The sequence below is a fragment of the Bombus terrestris genome, chromosome 3 (assembly GCF_910591885.1).
Source record: "Bombus terrestris chromosome 3, iyBomTerr1.2, whole genome shotgun sequence".
Lineage (NCBI taxonomy): Eukaryota > Metazoa > Arthropoda > Insecta > Hymenoptera > Apidae > Bombus > Bombus terrestris.
The window spans coordinates 1461224-1481036 of record NC_063271.1 but is presented as its reverse complement, the minus strand read 5'-3'; the positions used below and the strand labels follow the sequence as shown (position 1 = coordinate 1481036).

Sequence of the window (19813 nt, the reverse complement as noted above, 5' to 3'; positions counted from 1 at the left end):
TCCCTCTGACCTCGATGGTTACCGCCTCGCGATTTGCTTTATCGACCGAGCGGTAAAAAATTAAAGGATTAAAAAGCCACGTATTATCCGTTATTTGCTTTATCGACGTTTGGATGCAACTTTTGATCCTATTTTTCATCCAATTCTTTTCTCACTTTTTTGATTTATTGATATTATCGATTCATTTATTTTCTTGCGGTGTTTACATATCAATGTATAGTAGAGTTTTTTTAATCGCACTATACTGTTTAAGACCGCTCACGTTACTTCAGCGTTTTCATATGTATTTTTAATCCTCAAATTAGATTAACCATGAAGTTAAATGTGGCCAATGATATTCGTTCGCCGTTCAAATGATTCAGTCGTTTCATTGGTATTGCAAAATCTCTTTTAACGAGCAGCTGAAAATATCTATCGTTTAGATAACCGCTGTCTTCGAGGGTCGAGAGCAGTTAAGCTCGTTAAATTTGTTATCGATTAATGCTAGCCTTTGAAACCTCATTAAAACATGACTCGTCATCGATATGCAGTTCTGCGGAACGTCTACAGTACGCCGGATACGTTGAAATTTACACGTCGATTACAATTTGTTCTCGATTAAGGATAAATATGTTTTTCATTTAATTCACTCGACGCTAAATTTTAAAAATTCGGTCGATCGATTTACGTTAACGTTACAGAGACGATTTAAAAATATGTTTTCGATGGATGCAATTGCAGTCTATTTTTAGACAAAAATTCCGTAATTATTTTTATCTAGAGTCAACTGACTATTCATCGACAGCAACCGTATCAAGTGATTCATATTATTACTTGTCGCAATAATAAACTCACACATGTGCATCTTTAATACGTGCTTCTACACAGCTCGATTAATCACAAGTTCGAACCGATCGTTGGCCGTCGACCAATTGTTTTAATTTGTTTACACGTCTGGTTGTTGAGGAATCTTGTGGTGCGATTGCCGATAGCGACTTCCAATGCATATTGCAATGGAGATCTGTGAAATTTTATCACTAATTTATCAGATTATTTGCAATCTAACAGCAATTCGCGCAACGTAACCACGAACGATTAACCGTCGAACAGGAAGAAAGAGGAACAGGGTGTTTTGGAAATTGATCTTCGTTTAATTATTAGAACATTCGCGTACATAAATAGAGTACAAATACATGTGATATTGATGCGTGTATGTATGTCTTCTTCATCTCAATACCTATTACGATCCAATAATATATACATTTGTATTTTTCCATTTCTACCCTTGAGATTCGACCCTTTTTAAAATCCGCTTTAATCATCACGCCGATAAACGAAGTCAGGAACAATTAAGAATGACATACGGAGAAAGTTTATGGATGCCTGCTTGCAATTGTTGCGAGTCTATTGTCCCTTCCCTCTTCTTTTTCGATCCTCTGAAGCAATGCTTCGAGAATATTTGATGCAATTTATACCGAAGTATGATCAATGTCGCTCATATTTCATGCACTTTATGATTGATATATAATTCCTCATACGCGTGAATTACGTAAGATATGGATCATTTGGGCTTTATTAAAAATACGTTTCAACATACGATCCTACACAAAATTTTCATTAAAACGATTTACTTGTATCTGTCATTTTGGGATGATGGTGTCATTTGCTTCAACGACCTATAACTACGATGGAATGGAAATTTAGCGCGATTCGGTATTGAAATATCCGTGATTCGATATCGAGGATCAAAGTATCTGCACCTAATAATCCCGAAAGCTCGGCTTTTCTCGCAGTTCGTTTCGAGCGATCAACATTTTCATCAAATTCAATTTCATGATCGGAGTTCATGCTAGACTTCGTGCATTAATCTTCCAATTATTGGGGACGTTTAATTTACCGTTCGTCTTTTTGTACTGCCACGGTAACTGTAATTTTTCAAAGATCCTGATAGTTGATTACATAAAAACAGGGAAGATAGTTCTGAGCGGTCGATAAAGGCGCCAGCATGACTTCAACGGCGTATCTATTAATCGTGATGAAAAATGCTCTTTCTCGTTCGTTCTTTTGTTCTTGCTTCTACCTATGCTTACATGCTTCGTTTATTTTCTACCTTAAACGCTAGTTGTATCGTTAGAAACGTTAGTGAAGCGTGAACCTTTAAATATCGCTAGTCTTGATACGGGTTATAAGTAGATTTCCGTGGGATATAAAATGTGGCTAAGGCTGTGCCGAACGATATTTGATCGAGGAGAAACCTATCTCGTTCGGCAACAACCTGAAAAGTTCACAGAGATTGTATCGAGCAACGAAGGGGGAAAGAATTGTCGCTCGTTACACCTTATTTCCCTTGCAACCCGATCAGAAGTAGCCCTTAAGAGATAAGACAGTTAGCTGTGTCTAAGATGTCCTTAAATAAAGTGTACTTATTACAACGTTTGTCGTCAGGGTGTCCCTGGTTGTTCTTAGCGAAAAGAACGTAGTAATCGCGGATCGGGGAACAATTTTCGTCCGATCGACGATCCTCGATCAAATGTATCATTTCTTTTCTCGATACGAGGAACACGACGTCAGAGGGACGTCCACGCGAGGCGTGATTCCTTTACTTCCCATAGTTTCATCGTTGTCGAGAAAATGGATGTTCCGCGACTCCCTACGAAATATTGCACGCAAGATCCCTGCGATCTTCGACCCATGCGATCTAAAAGATCCGATATGTATGATAAATATTATGTATAAATGAGTGGAATGTCAGACGTAAAATGCGTAAGTGTAGAGCTTGTCCCGTAAGATATTCTGAAACCAACGTGTCTACCTCTGTCGTTGTATACGACATCGATCCTCAGCTGTATGTAAAACTAATCCCCCTTTCGAGGCGTTGCACAAGCGGCGAGCCTCGTGATTCTCGTCACACGCCACATCGTTTAATGTCGCGTGTCCGTGTGAAATTATATTTAAAGTGTTCTATAATGAGTGTGCTTTAACATCGTCAATGAAATGATTTTCTTCAGAGCGTTGCATAACCGACCTGTGACTTCCGCCATGTGCAAGTCCTCGATTTAACGGCGAATAATAGATCTTCGATTTAGCTTTCTTTTTTTAGAGATACTCCTTGTTTTTCCTCTTCTGTTTAATTTTGCCTCGTCTTTCTAACGTTATATTCATCGTGAATTATGCTTGGAAGCTTTGAGAGTAAGGGGCATCTGTACTGCGATTAATTAAATTGTTTCACAAGTTAAACGCAACGTTCGAATATCATGTTCTCGCCTAATGTGTAAATGATAAGTCCTCGACAGTAACGAAGCATCGCGACAAACCCGAAACCGCGTCGTCCGAATGAAAAATATGTTCGCGTAGCCCGTATGGAAACAGGAATGTTTTTACCGCACGGCTGCTAGCTTTGTGAGAGAGGCGCGAACCGTGAGTAATATCGAGAATGACAGCGCTAAACTGCAAATTTTCCATGCGTCTACACGAACACGTGTCCATCGGGTTCACCGCATGCTATCTGGTAACACGTATGACGCGTTACGCGAGGTGATTTTGCACTTTATCTGGAGTTTTCCTCGTCGCTTCTTTCGTCACCACCTGAGCATCTCGGTGGGTCCTCAGCCTAGATGGGAATTTTTCAGGGCATCATCTTGCGAGGTGACAGCCATTTCTTCATGTAGTAGCAAAAGATCGTGGAAATGTAAATAAGAACCAACAGGGCGCACGTCAATCCTAGAATAAGTACCGAAGTCTTCGTTGGACAGGGTTCTATTATGGTTACCGTTTTATCTGGAAAATGAAAATAAATATTTTTTAGAAAATATCCCTTATAATATATTGGAATAATATATGAATATTCCTTATAATATATATGGAATAATAATATATGGAATATATAAGACGAAAACTTCGAGACAACTGAATCGTCTCTTGTACAATTACCGGCTTCGTTGAAGTCTATACTGGCGTCACTTTTCAAGAAGTCTGACTGTTTCTCGTCGCCAAAGTCGAGAACAAGGATCTCCTGAGACAACGTCATGTCCTCTGCTTTTTCCTCAGTGGCATTCGCGATGCTTCTTCGACGCCTCTTACCCCATGATTCCACCGACTCTCGTCCCCATTCGCAGACAGCCTATAATCAATTAAACATCTTCGTTAGCCGTCGACGAAATACGTAGATATATAAATCATGTTCGATGTTCGTTCAATCACCGGTTCGCACGGTCCCAAACAGTATTTGACGTTGCACTGGAAGATCACACCGTAAGACTCGGTGAATCTAAATGCCTCGTAGACAGATTGAAGAGCGTTTCCGTCGGGCGTGAAGCTTGGAAAGATGGATGGATCTACTGGACATCTGAAAATGAAATAATTATCTGTTCAAGTAACTTATTAATTATTGCGACAATATTTTCTGCATACAAAAATTACCAACCCTTCGTCATCGATGATCTGGAAGGTACTTTTTGAGTCTTTGGCCATGGCGACGCAACTTCTTGCGAAAATTCCATAGGGAGCTATGGATCGAAAAAAACAAAGGTCACGATCAGAAACATTAAAATCGACGTATCTCGACGTAACGACGATAAAAACTCACTATCTTCCGGGATTTCGATTCTGAATGTTAGCTTGTCTCCGATACGAACAGTCTCGACTTCCCTGGACCTGCTGTCGAGAATGCGAATCCTTGGTGGAGGGGCTTCCGGCGCGCTGGTGATACTTATCATTTCCGGGTCCCTGATAGGCATCATCCCGAATGTGATATTTTTGGAGGACATGTCGTAAGTGCACTTCACTTTGTAAATTTTGTCCGCCTTGGTCATCACCACGGAATGATGCTGGAGGACGACCGTATTCGAGTAGATGCCAGTCTGAAAACCGTCACGCTGCCATAGTGAACAGAGAGTTTGAACAGGATTTAACGACTCGAGCGGATACATGGCCAGAGTGTGAACGGGTAATACCAATCACTTACCACGCTCTGGGTGTTACAGTCCTGCCCACTCATGGTCAGGTCGAGCCTGAAGAGATCGCTATTAATCACATCAATGTTGCAGGTCTCCGAACGGCCGAGAGCGTAAATACGACCATTAAACGGCTTGTTCGTACGAACTTGGACGGCAATTCGCGTGTCTTTACAGTCCACCGATACTGCAATAATATTTTACGATCCGTTATTTTCAGGTTCACGATAACGAGGATAGCTCCGAAGAATACTTTGTTATTTTTCAATCGATTAATGCCATTAGTTAATGTCTGTTTAATATGTACATACCGTCGTAACAGGTACCAGTTTTATCGCAGTTTATGTCGTTTCTCGTGAGGTTATTGATAGTGGGGTCTTCCGTGGTCTCGAAAACGACTGGCGGATCCGCTAATGGTCCTGTACCCTCTGTGGATCAATTTAAATATATCGAACCGATGTACTCGATCATACGATGGAAGAAATATAACGGACATTTGAAATTTCTCTCTTACTTTCGCAATAATTCTCGAAATAAGTTCCAACTCTTTCTCCGTTATCGATCAGAGGTCGTTCCGCATTGAGGTACGTGGAAGGCCCATCAGGAAGAGTCCAGTGATCCAAATGGAATAACTGACAATTGTATGCCGATCCTTGAGGAGCACCGCGATAGAGGAAAGATCTACAGAGGAACTCGTTCTCAATTTCGCAAGCCAACCTACACGCGGATTCGCTCTGAACCTGCAGCTCTTTGTCCGTGTAATAATGTAATCCCGCGTATTGCGCGACCTTATCATCGGCCACTCCGATTCGTGGCATCTGAAAGTTTCTCTGCGACTTGCACGCTTCTTTCCCTGAAAATTCCGATGTCTTGAGTAACTTTCCTCGTCGATTCGTATGACATATTTTGATGTACGAATGTCCGTTGTGTCGTACCTTTCAAGCATAGATTTTCGAAATAATCCACGCCCTGGGCGTCTACAAATTGCACATACTGGCCGGTCGTTCTTCGATCGGAATCGCTCAAATGACATTGTAAAGTCACGTAGTTGTATTCGACGGAGCGGCAGGTGAATCGATGTTCGTTCAGACAAGCCGCGAGACAAGCCTCTTTCGTCGATGTATAGATCAAAGCATTGTCCAGGCCACGAATCATCTTGTTTGGAACACGTTCGAAGGACCATGGTCGCAGACAGACGTTCTCTGAAAAAGTTGGATGAGAAAGCGAAGAAACGTTAAGAACGTTCGAATTTCGAGTAGAGGAAATTAAAAAGAGACCCGAGAGCAACAGTGTCTCGTGCCATATCGTCGTTGTATAATTTTATAACGAGCGAAATGTTTTTGTTTATAGAGAGGTAGAGCACGTGCGTACGCCTGACCGCAGACGCGACGTTTGCACACCTGATGAAGCACATGCAGGCTGCTGGGAGTTCTTCCTTACGTAACCCTCGAGTATGCCACACGAGCCTCATATATCGACACCTGTAGCTACGCGAGAAACGATCGACGTTGGCATCCTCGACATTGCGACATTTCAAACTTCGAGAGTCCTATTAACAAAGCGTCTACAGTGCACGGTGTAAATAATATTTCTACGAATTACTCGAGATTCCTCTTTCAAACTATTTTCTGAAAGTCAAGGCCACTTCAAGGTTGTTCTTATTTTTAACTCCGAAGCAGATACGGAGTTGCGTGTAGGACAGGACAACGTCCGTGAAATATGGTAATTCGTGTTCGTTGAGAGGGAAGCACGGCTGCGTGAAAAACGAAAAGAATGCGAGGCGTACGCTCGGGGCACGGATCGTCGATCGAGGAACAGTTATACTATATCCGGCCAGTCCGAGGAAGTGTGGCGAATTTCTCGGTTGGCCGATCACGCGAGCGTGACGGCCGCGAGACGGGCACGAGTTGAAGCGCGCGCGCGTTGCCTCGATGCCGAAATCACGAGTGGAGAACATGTGACTTGGCAGGTGGAACGATCCGCCGCTTCGTGACGCACGACCGCGCGACTTTCAGCCGAGAAACGAGAATACACTTCGTCGAGGACCGGCCGACCGTTCCAATTTCTTTTGTTCCGCCCTCGAAACCGGCGCTAATGTCGGCGAACACCGGGCACCGATGCCAACGAATCGACGCGTCATCACGACACCGATGATTCACCACGGTCGAGCGAATTCCTCGTTTCCTATGATCGATCGACGACCATCGAGATATACCAGTCGATATATTAGCCTCGTTTCTTCGACAGTCACGTCCTATTGAACATAATTGTTCCATTTTTTTTTTTTTTTTTTTTTTTTTTTTTTTTAGACTTTTTACATCTTCTGATTCATTTATTCGTTCATTTTTGGCTTCTTTGCGACTACGTAATACGATCATTCGTCGATAAAGGTTTCCCAAGAGTGGAAGGAATTAAATACGAGTTTGATTGCAATCGCGCCACGAATATTACAGTCGGAATGTTTAAAAATACGCCGGCCGCTTGTTTTCAGTCGCTCGCTATTTTCAGACGACTGAAACGCGTGTACGACGATAGAGACGAGGAAACGGGCGGTAATTTTTATTCGCTGAAAATATTTTGTATACAGAGTGAACCGACGTTGAACTCTGTTATCTGTGACTCACGCGAATTCGCTAAAATTAATCGCCGTTGCGGGTTGCTTTATTTTCTCGAATTAAACTTTGGGATACGGGAACGGAACAGGGCTCGTTGCGTAAAATTTTGCACGAGCCAAGTGCTTACGCTCGAGTTTCTGTCGTCGAGAGGCCGATCGACCGCGCCCATGCAAATTCTTAACGTGTCGAGACCTCGATGACGGAGGTCTGTTTCGTCTGTTCTCGGTTATTTTAAGAGAGGAAGGATTTCGAACGGAAGTTACCAGCTGAAAAACGTGTCGTTTCGATACTAAAAGTCGCTATTAAATTTTCTTCGCTCCACGATCGCTTCTTTCTTTATAGACGCGAGGAAAATATTTAGTAGACGAAACAGATCTCTATTTACTTTTGGTTTCTCTAGTTATAAATTCTCTAAAATATCAATACGCATTAACATTCACGGGCTATTCGTTGTATTAACCTATTTTCTATCCTGTCAACAGGATCATCAGTGTAATGTAAGGATGACGAAGCGCTTGAAAAGTGTTGGCGCGTTTCGAGCAAACCAACGATTTCACGTGCATTGTCCTTCGGAGCGTGACTCAGGCCCAAACCTGGACGGTATCGCTGAGAGTGTCCGGGGACTCGCCGCTGTGAATTTTACGATCGTGTCCAGATAGTTGGCGTTATCGGAGGTACCAGCAGGCTCGTTAAACTAATATTAGAGATTTCTTAGACGCCCCTGGGATCTTTTCGACACTTTGGAAGTGGCTGCAGGTACCTGTTTACAACGGCGACCGTACTTAAGCTATCTTCCGTACTACCCAAAAGGTACCAATAAATCTTTTAGGTGGTTTACTGCCATCTAACCTGCCCTTTCTGTAAAATCTTACCTTTCCTTGGTGAAAATTTGACCGCCTATGCTCACGCAGGATGCGGCTTTTGCATTATGGTTTGGCAGCTCTTCCATCCTCGTTTCTCGAGTACGACGAACGATGGACGAGCGCACTGTACGTTTAGATGTTAGGAACGTTTCAGCAAAACTCAATTTCGCGTTCTTCTTGTTGTATTTTTGTCAATTTCGTTCGACTTTATCCCTTTTTTTTTTTATTTTTAATTCTAAAAAGATGGAAGTTTAAGAAAAGACGGAATCTAGCAAAGAAAGGATCTGGCATCGTTGTTTCCATGATATTGTGTTAGATTACCGTGCAACGCGATCTAACGGCTACCGGTACCCGCGCTTATTTGCGCATCTACCTGCCCCCAGACGACTTTGCCACTAGCGTTTAAACCCGGATTATCGTACTCGGTGCCTCTCTTTGCCTGTTTCCTTTCCGGCAGTGCCGCTTATTGCGGGATTTTACTTCGACCTGCAGCTCGATGGCCTGTTAGCTTTTTTTGTTTTCTCATCAACCTCTCGAAAGAGTTTACCGTCTGGTGCGAGATAGAAGGTTACAGCCGAAGGTATCGGTATATTAACATTCATTAAAGTAGACGCGCTTGTGGCTCGATCATTCCGGAGTGTAGCAGCTGCTCAAGGTCGAGTCTTCTAGACAGGTGCACGAGCATCGTGGACTCTCTGGTCGAAAAAAATGCTCCTAATAGCATTTAGCAGCCGTTCTCTCGGCCGTGTTCGATCGATCTCGCGTTGCGAACTTTCGAAGCGTGTTGTTGGTCGAGTCCGCTCACCTGATCTGATCTGAAGCTTCGTCATGTAGTACATGTTCGCAGCTCTCTGCGGTTGTGCGGCGGGATTCGTTGCCGCTGTCTCGTTCTGCAGCTGGCACAGAGTGTCCTGCATCGGCGCCAAAGGATTTACGACGAACGAGAACGCCGCCGCCTGACACTCGGACTCCTCGCGGCACCAGCCCTGACACTCGTACAAAGACAGGTTCCTCACGCTGTAGTACGTCGTTCCGCGGTAATCGTAGTCTGTCAGCTTCTCGAACGCTGTCCTAGCTGAAACGTGAACGCGACTCCTTTGAAAAGGTTGCAAGGAACGGCGTAACTGGAATTACTTGTTTACAAGTGGTTCTCGAGCATCTCGTTCGGTACTTTCAAGGGACTAACAGAGGTATAGGTGTACTTACCTAGAGCAGCGTGAGCGACGGTGGCGAAAGCCAACAGCGTGACGCCAGCGACCACAGTTGCCATCGTACCGATCGCGGACGAGCCCATCTGGAACAGAAGCAATGGATATCGGTTAGAAGCGCAATTACCCCCTCGCGCTCAGCTCGATTCTCTCGTGCTCGTCCTTCGTTCCCAAGGTGGCTCCGCTCCTATGCGAGTCGTTTAATGAATGTTGCGCGCGTGTAACAGGGACAGACAGAGTAATGAAACGTTTGCGCGTTTAAAATAGTTCACCAAGCGAAGTTCCGCTCGTTCCAAGACGAGTCAAACGAGCATCTAATCGATGGCGTGAATTTGAAATTCGTTTACCGCCGTAGCGCGTAACGCAGTCGGTTTGCCTCGCGATATCTTTTTGTTTTCTAGCCTTTTGTATTGGCAGAACGTCGATGGCGTAGGCTAGAGGGGGCGAGAGATAAGAGATAAGAGGTAAAAGGCGAGAGGTGAGAGGTTCCCGATAACTCGTTTTCCACGGCAGCCGTACAGCGTTCGTAAATCAATCCAGCGAAGAATAAATCGTTGGAAGTCGATAGCCGCTCGTCGAGCGAGTCCGTTCATAAAAGTGTTAAGAGACGATCTCAGCTCGAGGAAGTCGTTCAAGATTGCTGGCGTCGGTCGAGTAATTCGCCCGTGCAAGCTGGTCGGGAAGCACGCAAGTCACCGGCTTCCCGTGTACCTTTTGCTCGTGTTTCAACAACTGACTGCTTCCTGGATTTCTTCTTTCTCTCGGTTTTTGCTCCCTTTCCACCTCCCTATTTCTTCTCTCCTGTATCTACCCAGCTTCTCTTCCCTTCCTCTTCTATTTCCCTCTGTTTCTCTTTCTTCATCTTCGAGCGAGGATAGCGCGTCCAAGATCGTTCGCCTCCCCCTTCCACTTGATCCTCGTTTTTCCTGCCGGTCGATTGAGCGATCCAGCGATACTTACAGTAGGCTGCCGTGTAAGGCTCGCCATTTCGCAGGTTTGTTCTAGCTTCTTCTTCTCTCTCGATCTGCGGAATCCTGCTTCGAGAACACGTAAATCCTGCTTCGAGACCGGTCATTACGCCGATCGCCGTTCATTTTCGTTTCCCGCGTGTTGGTTAGATCCTTCCAAAATCAACCGACTCGTTTCCTCCTCGAACGATCGTTCGAAACGTGGTTATTGCCTCGAGCGAGCAGCTGGTTCGTTCACCCGTGGTTCATCCGTCGGTTATCTTCGTTCGAAGCGCGATTGAAACGCGAGTCGTTGGTTCGCCTTCGCTAAAATCCAAGGGATTCGGTGTACACGTTTCAATGTCGTGCGACGTGCCCTCTAGTAATTGCGGCAGCACGTAAATGACGCGAGATTGCTCGAGCTGAAACGAACGTAACGCGATAACGGCGCGTTAGGACCTCGGACGATGGAGTCTGGGCTTTGGTGTTTCGTAGCCTCGGTTCGAGGTCATCGAGCCTGCAATAGCCGAGGACCGTGTAACAGAGGAGGAGAGCTTTGTCGTGTCTTGCACCGAGGTCAAAGGTTCAGCCTGGATCCCCACCTTCTCCTCTTCTTCGTTTCTTTCTTGTCTCCTCCCCCAGACCGCCCCGTGACGACGGGTTTCGAGCTTCGGTGCAATCGATTTCAATCTCTTCGTTGTACACACGTTTTAGACTATGGTTGCAGTGGGTACGCGTACCGGCGAATTGCCCGTGTCCTGACGTACGAACCATCGAATCGCATATACTCGTAAGAATCTGTCTGTATCGGTCGAAACGATGTCGTTAGCCGTTTGTCGGAATTAACGATTATTGTACGTAGAAATCGCATCGAACGTGTCGCCTACGACTCGAAGATACGTATTTGATTTTGCAGATTCGCGAATTTCTTTCTGACATTTGCGATAAAGTTGCGAGCGTTGCGAAGTTGCACCCGCTAACAACAAGGAATGCGCGTGTTTCTCTCGGCGGACGGGTTGATGCACTGTTACGAAGATTAATGTTCTCGTTGCGGTCGCCGCGAAAGAAACCGAGAGAAGAAGCGCGGTTTTCTTCCGGCGCGCGGCTGGTTACCGAGTTATCTGAGAACACTGGGTTTTCTAGGAACGTCGGTATCGAGGGGAACGCGGTACTTTATCGCGTTACCGTTCGACACTGCGTTACTTTCATCTCGGGTACGGGACAGTCCAAGTGCTAACGTCACACGTGTCGCCTAACACGTCACCACCAAACAACCGGGACATTTCCTTCCACATGTGGCAGCGCTCCGAGACATATAACTTCGATTTCCTATCGGAGAGGCAAGGTTCCTTTGGTCTAACGAAGCACGGTGGAACTCGGTTTATTCGAATGAAATTTTAGTTATTGCCCGATTTAACGAATTCCGATCGATAGATATACGAACGAGGAATCATAAATTGGCTTCTATCCTATTCTCATTTGGAGGGATCAAGAAATGTATTTTCGCAGCGTCAGCTTTCGACGCTTTCGCGTGGCGGCTCCTCTGATCTTTCGCGAACTCGTATAGTTATACGTTTTATCGTTAAAGGACGAAAGAAAGATCGAAAGGTGCAGGTGGGAGAAACAGCTGAAAGCAGACGCGCGAACTTCTCCGAGCGCATTGTCCTAACTGGCGTTCCACCCGCAGGAAAAGTCGTTTCGTGTGCACACGTATCCCTGACCTTTACGTCACAACCGGTCCTTACCGGCGATACGAGCGAGAAACCTGGCCGACGAGTTCTCGCGAGATGTTCCACGGCTTTTCAAGGCCCTGCCAGCATAGAGAGTGGCTTCCGGTATTTCGTTCCGCGAACGACGCCGCTTCCGGACCCCTCGTTCTTAGCCCTCCGCTTTTACGAAGGATATCGTCTTTAATAAACGCTATCTCGGCTATATTCTTGGCTGTAATCGTGGCTACGTTTCCATGATAAGCAGAACCGACCGCTCCAGCACGATTATCGTACCATTGTTCATCGATTTTACGAATTTCGGATTATTCGACAGAGAACAATAAGAGTTCTTTGTCTCGGACATTCCGTAAATTTACGGGCGAACGCAACATGTGAAGGGTATGTATGTAAGTACATGCACCAAGCCAATTTAGAAAAATGGCCCTGCAAGAGAATACTGAAGCGCAAAACGCGAACGTACTGTCTTTACGTTGAAGAAAGTCAAACGTTAAACAGTTTAACAAGTATATCGTCTCTTAAAATTGTACGACTTCATCTGGAATGACAGCAAACACGAAAAGAAGAAAAGTGTGGCGGTTAATTGGTAAAATGTGTAAATTGCACGTTATTGGTATACTGGTATATAATATTCCAAGTAGCCAAAAAGCTTGAACTCTTTGACTCTTCCACGCCCGAACATCGTGTTAATTTGTAGAAAAATTTGTCTTTTATTAATCACGAGCAATAGAAACAAACTGTTTCGGCCTGGTGAATAAAGGAGACACGACGCGCTAATATTCGCGAACAGTTTCGTTAAAAGCAACTGTTATTATCGTCTCGTTAATTAACAACTCGTCGATTAACGAAAGCGTGAAAAACTTAAGAAACGTTGTAACGAATCGGGCAGTGATCGAAACGGATAGCATCGGCCGGAATAATATATTAGCAACTCGGATTCATCGCTGGATTCGTTTGTACAGAAACGGTCGGTAGAATCGGCCCTGCGATAGTTCGGAGTGGCGTAATTGATATCCGGACTCGGACACCGTTGCCGGCCGCAGCTCTGGCCAGTTAATTATCCTGTTTATGAAAGGCATGGGTCCCCGGGATTACCTTCGAGCCTTCTCCTCCTTCTCGCTCGAAATCGCTTCGTGAATCATGACCTCCTCCTTGGCGTCCCGGGGAGAGCACGAATTTCCATTTGTCTTGGCTTTCTCGTGGCCAGCCTCGTGACTAGGCACAATGATCTCGTAACAAATGCACTCGACTCTCGCGGAGGCGTTCCTCCGTCGTATCCTTGGGACGTCGACGAGATCGCCCTGAGCGAATCTATCCCCCTTATTAACTCGTCCACCGGTAACGAACTAGTTTTAGAGATCTGTGGCCCTCGAACAGCAATAAGCGGCCGTTCCCAACCCAGAAACCGATCGAATCGTCGATACTAAACAGGTCGCCAACCACGCGTTTCCTCCCTCGACCCAGAAAAAGCCTGCGAACTCGAGCAGGGGCAATTAAACGGTTATCTATCTGGCGTTCGTTAAACGAACGAACGGCGATTACGTTTGCATGCATAAGCGACGCGCATCCTCAGCGACGTGTTCTTTCGCCAGCGATTTTTTCGAAGCTTCGAACGAGAATGACGAACGGTAATGAGCAATGTAATTGCGCTTATGTGCATTTTTCTACGTTTTGTTTCTGCGTTTAGAACGTCCAGTTGCTATGCGTCATCGCGCTTTTAAAGCGGGCTTAATAATTTCGCATTCTCCCGCTACCGTAAGCAATTACTCTCGCGAGTAGATAGTTCCAATTAGGTTCTTGCTTAAGCGTATAGCCTGCGCATCTTAGAACCCGACAGCGCGTTATTCGTTGCCTGGCGCGATCGTAAAACAATCCGTTAATTAATTTCTCGAAAAACCATTTCCTCGCTGGGAGAAGAGGATTTTTAGTCGTCGATATCGTTCGTTTCAGTTGTTTCTTCCAACAGTTGCCTCGAAATCTTTTCTCCTCGATGGCGACAGCGATAAGTTTTCATCGACACGAACCGAGTACCGCGTAAAGACTCGATCGAGCGACTTAACGTGCAATGGCTATTTGTAGAATGGTCAGCGTTGTTCGCGAAGAACGTTTGAAAAATGCTTCGCAGACGATATTCGTAACGGACGAGAAAATTGCCTGAGGCAGGCTACGCGAACAGACTGTCCAGCTCCGAGTTAATCGGTTTTGCTGTTGGTAACCGAGACTGTAGTTGGAGCACTGTGTCGAATCGAGCGACATTCTACACCACGCATCCTGAGGACGCGTTCGCGAGACCGCCGCTGAGACGCAGGAACAGGGGTCGGCGTTCCATGTCGTTTTAATTAAATCCAGCGATTCCGGTAAATTGTTAATCATTAGACGAGATAAGAGCGCGGATCACGGTATTTATTAGAATCGGCTACTTCTTGGCGGTGGTTAATTACAAAGTCACGATCGCCTGTTCTCGGGGAATTATGCGGAGCACTCGCGGCGATCCGTCCGCGCCATTACGCGATGGGATCTCTGGGTTCCGTGAAGAATCAATTACCCGGCACACCTTCCCGTTCACGGTACCGAAAATGAACGTCTGTCGAATCGTTTACATGCGAATCGTCGCATGCATTTTTATTCCGTCCATTGAACCATCGCGATTTGCGATTTAACTTTCACAGTCCGTGCTACCGTTTCGCGGAAAAGAGAAGAGGAAGCATCTTTTTATTCGATTCTACGTTTCATTTTCATAGTATCGTGGAGGATGATTGGTCGTTGGTTTTAAACGACGGGATGACTCGATGTTAAAACCGTCAAGTGTGTTTAAAATAATTAACAAATAATTATTAAATACGCTAAAGATTGTGTATAAATCGCTAATAAGATCGCACGAGATTGAGACTGATAAACTCGTCACCTTACGATCACGTTCGTTTATTTCTACTGGTCGATGGGGTACCGGTAAATTTCCATTCGCCTTTGTTAGACCGTTTTACACGTAGCGGCGACATTGTTTTTGCCCGCAGTTTACTTATTATTACAGTATGTATGTCCTAACGATGTTGATACTCCGAGGTAAGACAACAACGTGGCTCGAACTGTCCTCTAGCTCGTGTGCCGCTACAGTATCAAAATTTTATAATCGTACGAAAGTACTAAGAATCGATACGTAATTTAATATACTTGGACCTAATTGATCAGTACGTAAATAGCACAATAATAAATACAACGGTGTAGGAATATCTTTCGTAGGGATCGTAGGCCGAAAAAGCTAGAGTATAAAACGACCTGACGCGATGCGACACGATCTAACAGAGTATAGAATAATCCACACAGTTGCTTCTCGAGGTCTTTGACTCGAAATTGATCCTAAGCACTCTGTATCTGTTTCCCGTCCCAACTAGTCGTAGCCGCACCGCCAAAAGTGTGTCGATCGACGGTTATCTACCGCCTATTACCGACAAATTACGCGGATGGTAACGGTGCGGAGACGTGCCTCGAGAAAATTGCTCACGGGATTATTTTCGAAGATTTTTGAGCATCGTTTCTCCATCGCTAGGTATTCCCACGTAATTCGAACGATTTTCAGCGGTCTCCATTCGACGTGGTAAAACGGCGGTGTAAAACGGCGATGTAAAACGGCGGTGTAAAACGACGGGGCAGAACGACGGGGCCAACATTAGCCGGATAAATCTAGTTCGCGCATCGAGATAAAGTCTTGGAGCGTACGATCGCGATCTCGCGATCCTGCGTCCTGGACAGATAGCGGGAAGATGCTGCGCGAGCACAGCTACTGCAACATGCAGATTTATGCTCCTTGCAACGTCTCCGTTCTTTAGATTAATGGTCGTCCATGGTCTTTCCGCGTAGTCTTTCTCGCACAGCGATCGCCGCACGATGGCCTTCTCGCTAACGAGTCCCCCGAGTCCATCGATTTTACATCGACCCTTTTTTCCAATCGTACGTTCGGTCATTTCACGGTACGTTTCGATAATTTATTCGTAGCAGCGCAGCAACACTGGCGCAAGACACTCGCACGTTCGCAAGTTACTCGAGCTTCGCCCTTATATATCCTTACGCGTATATCTTTAAATTCGATCGAGAGAGAAGCCTCGACGTATATTTTTGCCCAACTTTTAGTTTTCGCGTCTAGAATCGATCCTTCGAAAGACACCCACAAATTCATCAGCACCTCGTACAATTGATCGATTCGTTTAACATGTCCGAAATATGGGGTGCAATTACGGGTCAAAAGCGGGGCGCGAAGCAGCGCGGATTAGCGGGCTCGTTCGTTGTTCGCGTTCCGTGGAAACGCATGCTCGAAGGCGAAAGGGAATTCGCGGAGGATAGTGCGTGGCAGATTAAAAACCGCGATACTATCGTTTCCGTCGGCTAATTTCGCCCCACCCGTCGTTTCCGGCAGGGACTACGTCATTTACATATTTTACTCGGTGGTAGATCCTCGCCGATAGCGAGCCCTGAGCCCGAACCGGGACTCGGTCTTCGCTCAAGACCGCTTGGACCACGAACGCGTTTTCCGTCACGACACGCAGCCTCCCTTCGCGAACGAACGTTCGCGTCAGCGTAAAGATAGGATCTACGCCGATCGCGATAAACAAATTCATCGTCGAGAGTCATGGATGGAAGTTACGTAGGTGCGGGTCAAACGGGAAGACGATGTGTTCGCTCGTAAATCGTGGCGCCCTCTCGCGTCCCTCCGCAGCAACAGAACACATCCCAACAGCCATTCCGCCAACCATCTGGGCGAGTATTCAATTTTCCTTTTAACGACGCGGACCATTTCCTATGGACGCCCATTCGGCGCGGATCGTAAACGGTCGACGGGAATATTATGGTCAGTGACATAGAGTCGGTAGCTGTAGCTTCGGAGCGATCGCATCGATCGAAGAGGGATGCCTGGCCTGGCTTGCCCGGCATTCGCAGGGTTATCACGCCGCGATCCCTGCAACGGTCAACTTCAACGATCTGATTTACGAGTGCATCTCGACGAGCACCGCGGCGAACGGTAGCTCGCGAGTAGATTCATAAATAATGAGACGATGGACGGAGGGGGTAGAGCGGTCGAGCAGCGATTTCCTTTCGGAGAATAAGAGATTCATAAACAATGAAGGCACGTAAATCGGTGCCGAGCTGGCTGCCTCGATCCTCCACCGTGCAATGGATCTCGTTCCACGGAAGCTCTTTTGTACGGTCGCGATCTCCGCGAACCAAGTTCCATGATTTTTCCGCCGTTTCATCGATCGTATAAATCGAACGTTCCGTCTCTGGAATCTGGGTTCGTCTTCCGTGAGAAAGAACGCGGCGAGCTATACGGTCGTATATAGTTGGTTATATCACGCACGTCCGCAGGAACCAACACGTTCTAATTCCGATAGTTCCTCCGCGAGTAGACACCTAGGAATTAACGAACCGTACCGTAAGATCTTCGTCCTGACATCGCTTTGACAATCGACCTTGCAACGTCCGTCTGGAACTGGAGAAATTACTCTTCGTTCGCGCAAAGTCCAGACCACGATCGATTTTGTCGCGAGGAGAACGTTGTCCGACGGAGAAGCACAAGGCTCGGTGATAACGATCGATCCGGCGAAGGTACACAGGCGCGGGAACTGATCTCGATAAATCTTCGAAGTAATTAGCGGTTGCATGGTAGTTGTCTTCATGGCCGTTTCGAGACACGCGAGACGGTGTAAACGAAATAAGAGTGGACGGACGAAGGGGAGTCGATAGACGAAGGGGACGCGGTAAGAAATATGATTATACCTTCTGCCGGTGAGAGATGCACGGAGCAACGACCTCGTCCCGGTAGAGAAGAAGCCCTTCGCTTCCCTTGCGCGCTCTCGTACGGCGGGAATAATAATACGAGGGGGCAGCGCGACCGCGACCTCTTCGCTTCGATCTACGCCTTCGAATTTACTCAAGATCGTCGGATTAGCGCTATCGTCCGCCTCGACCTCGATCCACGTCCGATTATCTTTCGTTCCGCGAATAGACCCTGCCGCTTCTGCGTTAATTATGATTTTAATCGAACGCGCTCGTAGCGTTGCGCGCTGTCGACTTTTTGCCACGAATGTTATTCGGGGTCGCGCGTTCGCTTGATTTATTCGATAGGGCGACGGGAGCGCGCGGTCATTAACGAGAAAACGCTTTAATTGGAAGGGGGCAACGCGATCGAGCTACTCCTCGGGTCGACAACAGAAACGAGAATCGACTTTGAAAGGTGAACGCTCGTCGAACCGGCCAGGATCCACGGATGAGAACTCTATTCCAGCTTGTCAGCTCCTCTTCACGGTGCCACGTCAACGCCGACGTAACATCCGCGAGGCAGAGACGTCGGCCTGCCAGCTTCGGGCTTTTCCTTTTTCATGTAAATTTAATCATCGCGGCGAACGCTGTGCGCCAAGACTAGCTTCGTTCTCCTCCAAACGATCCTCGAGAGCGTCCCGCTGAACGCCGTAATATTTCAATCGCACAAAACACGTCACTCTCTCTAAGCGAACCTCCGATAGCCCTCCGATCGACTGCCAAGGACGAACCAGGCAACGTATCGGGCTAGAAACCGCGATTCCACGACGAACGAGTCTTTCTTCCATATTCTACGACTTTCGTCACGCCTCGATGCACAAACAGAATCATCGAGCGCATAAATCTCTCGTAGATCTGTGGTAGACTTGCATTCTAGGAATGGCAAATCGTGGAATCGATTCGCAAAGTTGGCGAGTTTCCATCGATTTCTTCCGTCAGATTCCACGCGAGCGATCGGTACTTTGGCTGTGCTTATTATCGACGATTCGAATCGCGTGATTTCAGAGCTCGATGAAGCGTTTCCCCGATTCCTTGGCGCGGAAAGGAGCTAAGAGACAAGATCGTTCTTCGTTGGAAAATCAAGTAAATTGGCAGTTGTCGAAGGTCTGTCTTATCGTTCGAAGAAGCTGGTGGAAGGTGGTGGCGAGTCGATTCCGTTTTGGATCGTCCTCTTCCCTTCGATTACTGTGTTTAGTCGACGAATGGATGTTCGCGCGGAAATGGTTGCCGCCCGGATAAAGTAGCCTATCAACGTAGCGAATCGAAATGGCGCTATACGTCGCGTGACTGCACCTTCGGAACGCTTCGCGATGCAATCCACGGGATTACCGGGAATCTGTTGAATTTTCAATGGACAACTAACTACAATTGACGGCGAATGTCATCGCTACTGATAGAAGCATTTATATGATTCAAAATGGCAGCAATAAACGCGCGCATTCCGTGAAAAAGTATGACGTGCTTTGAAATGAAATTCGATGCCTCTGATCGACCTACCGGGAACGCTTCGTGGGTCGAGCACGCGATACGCGTCAAGAAAGCGGTCTACGGGGATTCGTACTACTACTTACTTCGCAACGACCGAAGAAGAACACCAGGGGACTCCGTTATACAGCTAGAAGTTGCGGATGTTGGCGATAGGACAATGGTACGCAGCCTGGCCGGACGAGGAACCGCAAGCGAGAGCCGTTGCTTGTAAAGGGTTGCTATG

General features: G+C 46.5%; 1 protein-coding gene across 3 annotated transcripts in view; it reads right to left on the bottom strand.

Moving 5' to 3' along the window:
* Positions 1-1109: 1109 nt before the first annotated feature.
* LOC100648011 overlaps positions 1110-19813 on the bottom strand; it is a 36581-nt gene continuing 17877 nt past the window's right edge. The window contains exons 2-12 of one of the 3 annotated variants that reach the window (XM_012320792.3): positions 9616-9703; positions 9215-9484; positions 5867-6133; positions 5446-5784; positions 5243-5359; positions 4943-5118; positions 4565-4853; positions 4403-4484; positions 4180-4324; positions 3910-4099; positions 1110-3756 (exon numbers count right to left, since the gene is read on the bottom strand). In XM_012320792.3, the coding sequence (XP_012176182.1) occupies positions 3605-3756; positions 3910-4099; positions 4180-4324; positions 4403-4484; positions 4565-4853; positions 4943-5118; positions 5243-5359; positions 5446-5784; positions 5867-6133; positions 9215-9484; positions 9616-9703 (2115 nt within the window). In that variant the 3' untranslated portion in view covers positions 1110-3604. Of the gene's footprint in view, positions 3757-3909; positions 4100-4179; positions 4325-4402; positions 4485-4564; positions 4854-4942; positions 5119-5242; positions 5360-5445; positions 5785-5866; positions 6134-6331; positions 6462-9214; positions 9485-9615; positions 9704-19813 lie in introns of those variants that run through there. The other 2 variants (XM_003394289.4, XM_048404245.1) reach the window with 2 other exon arrangements.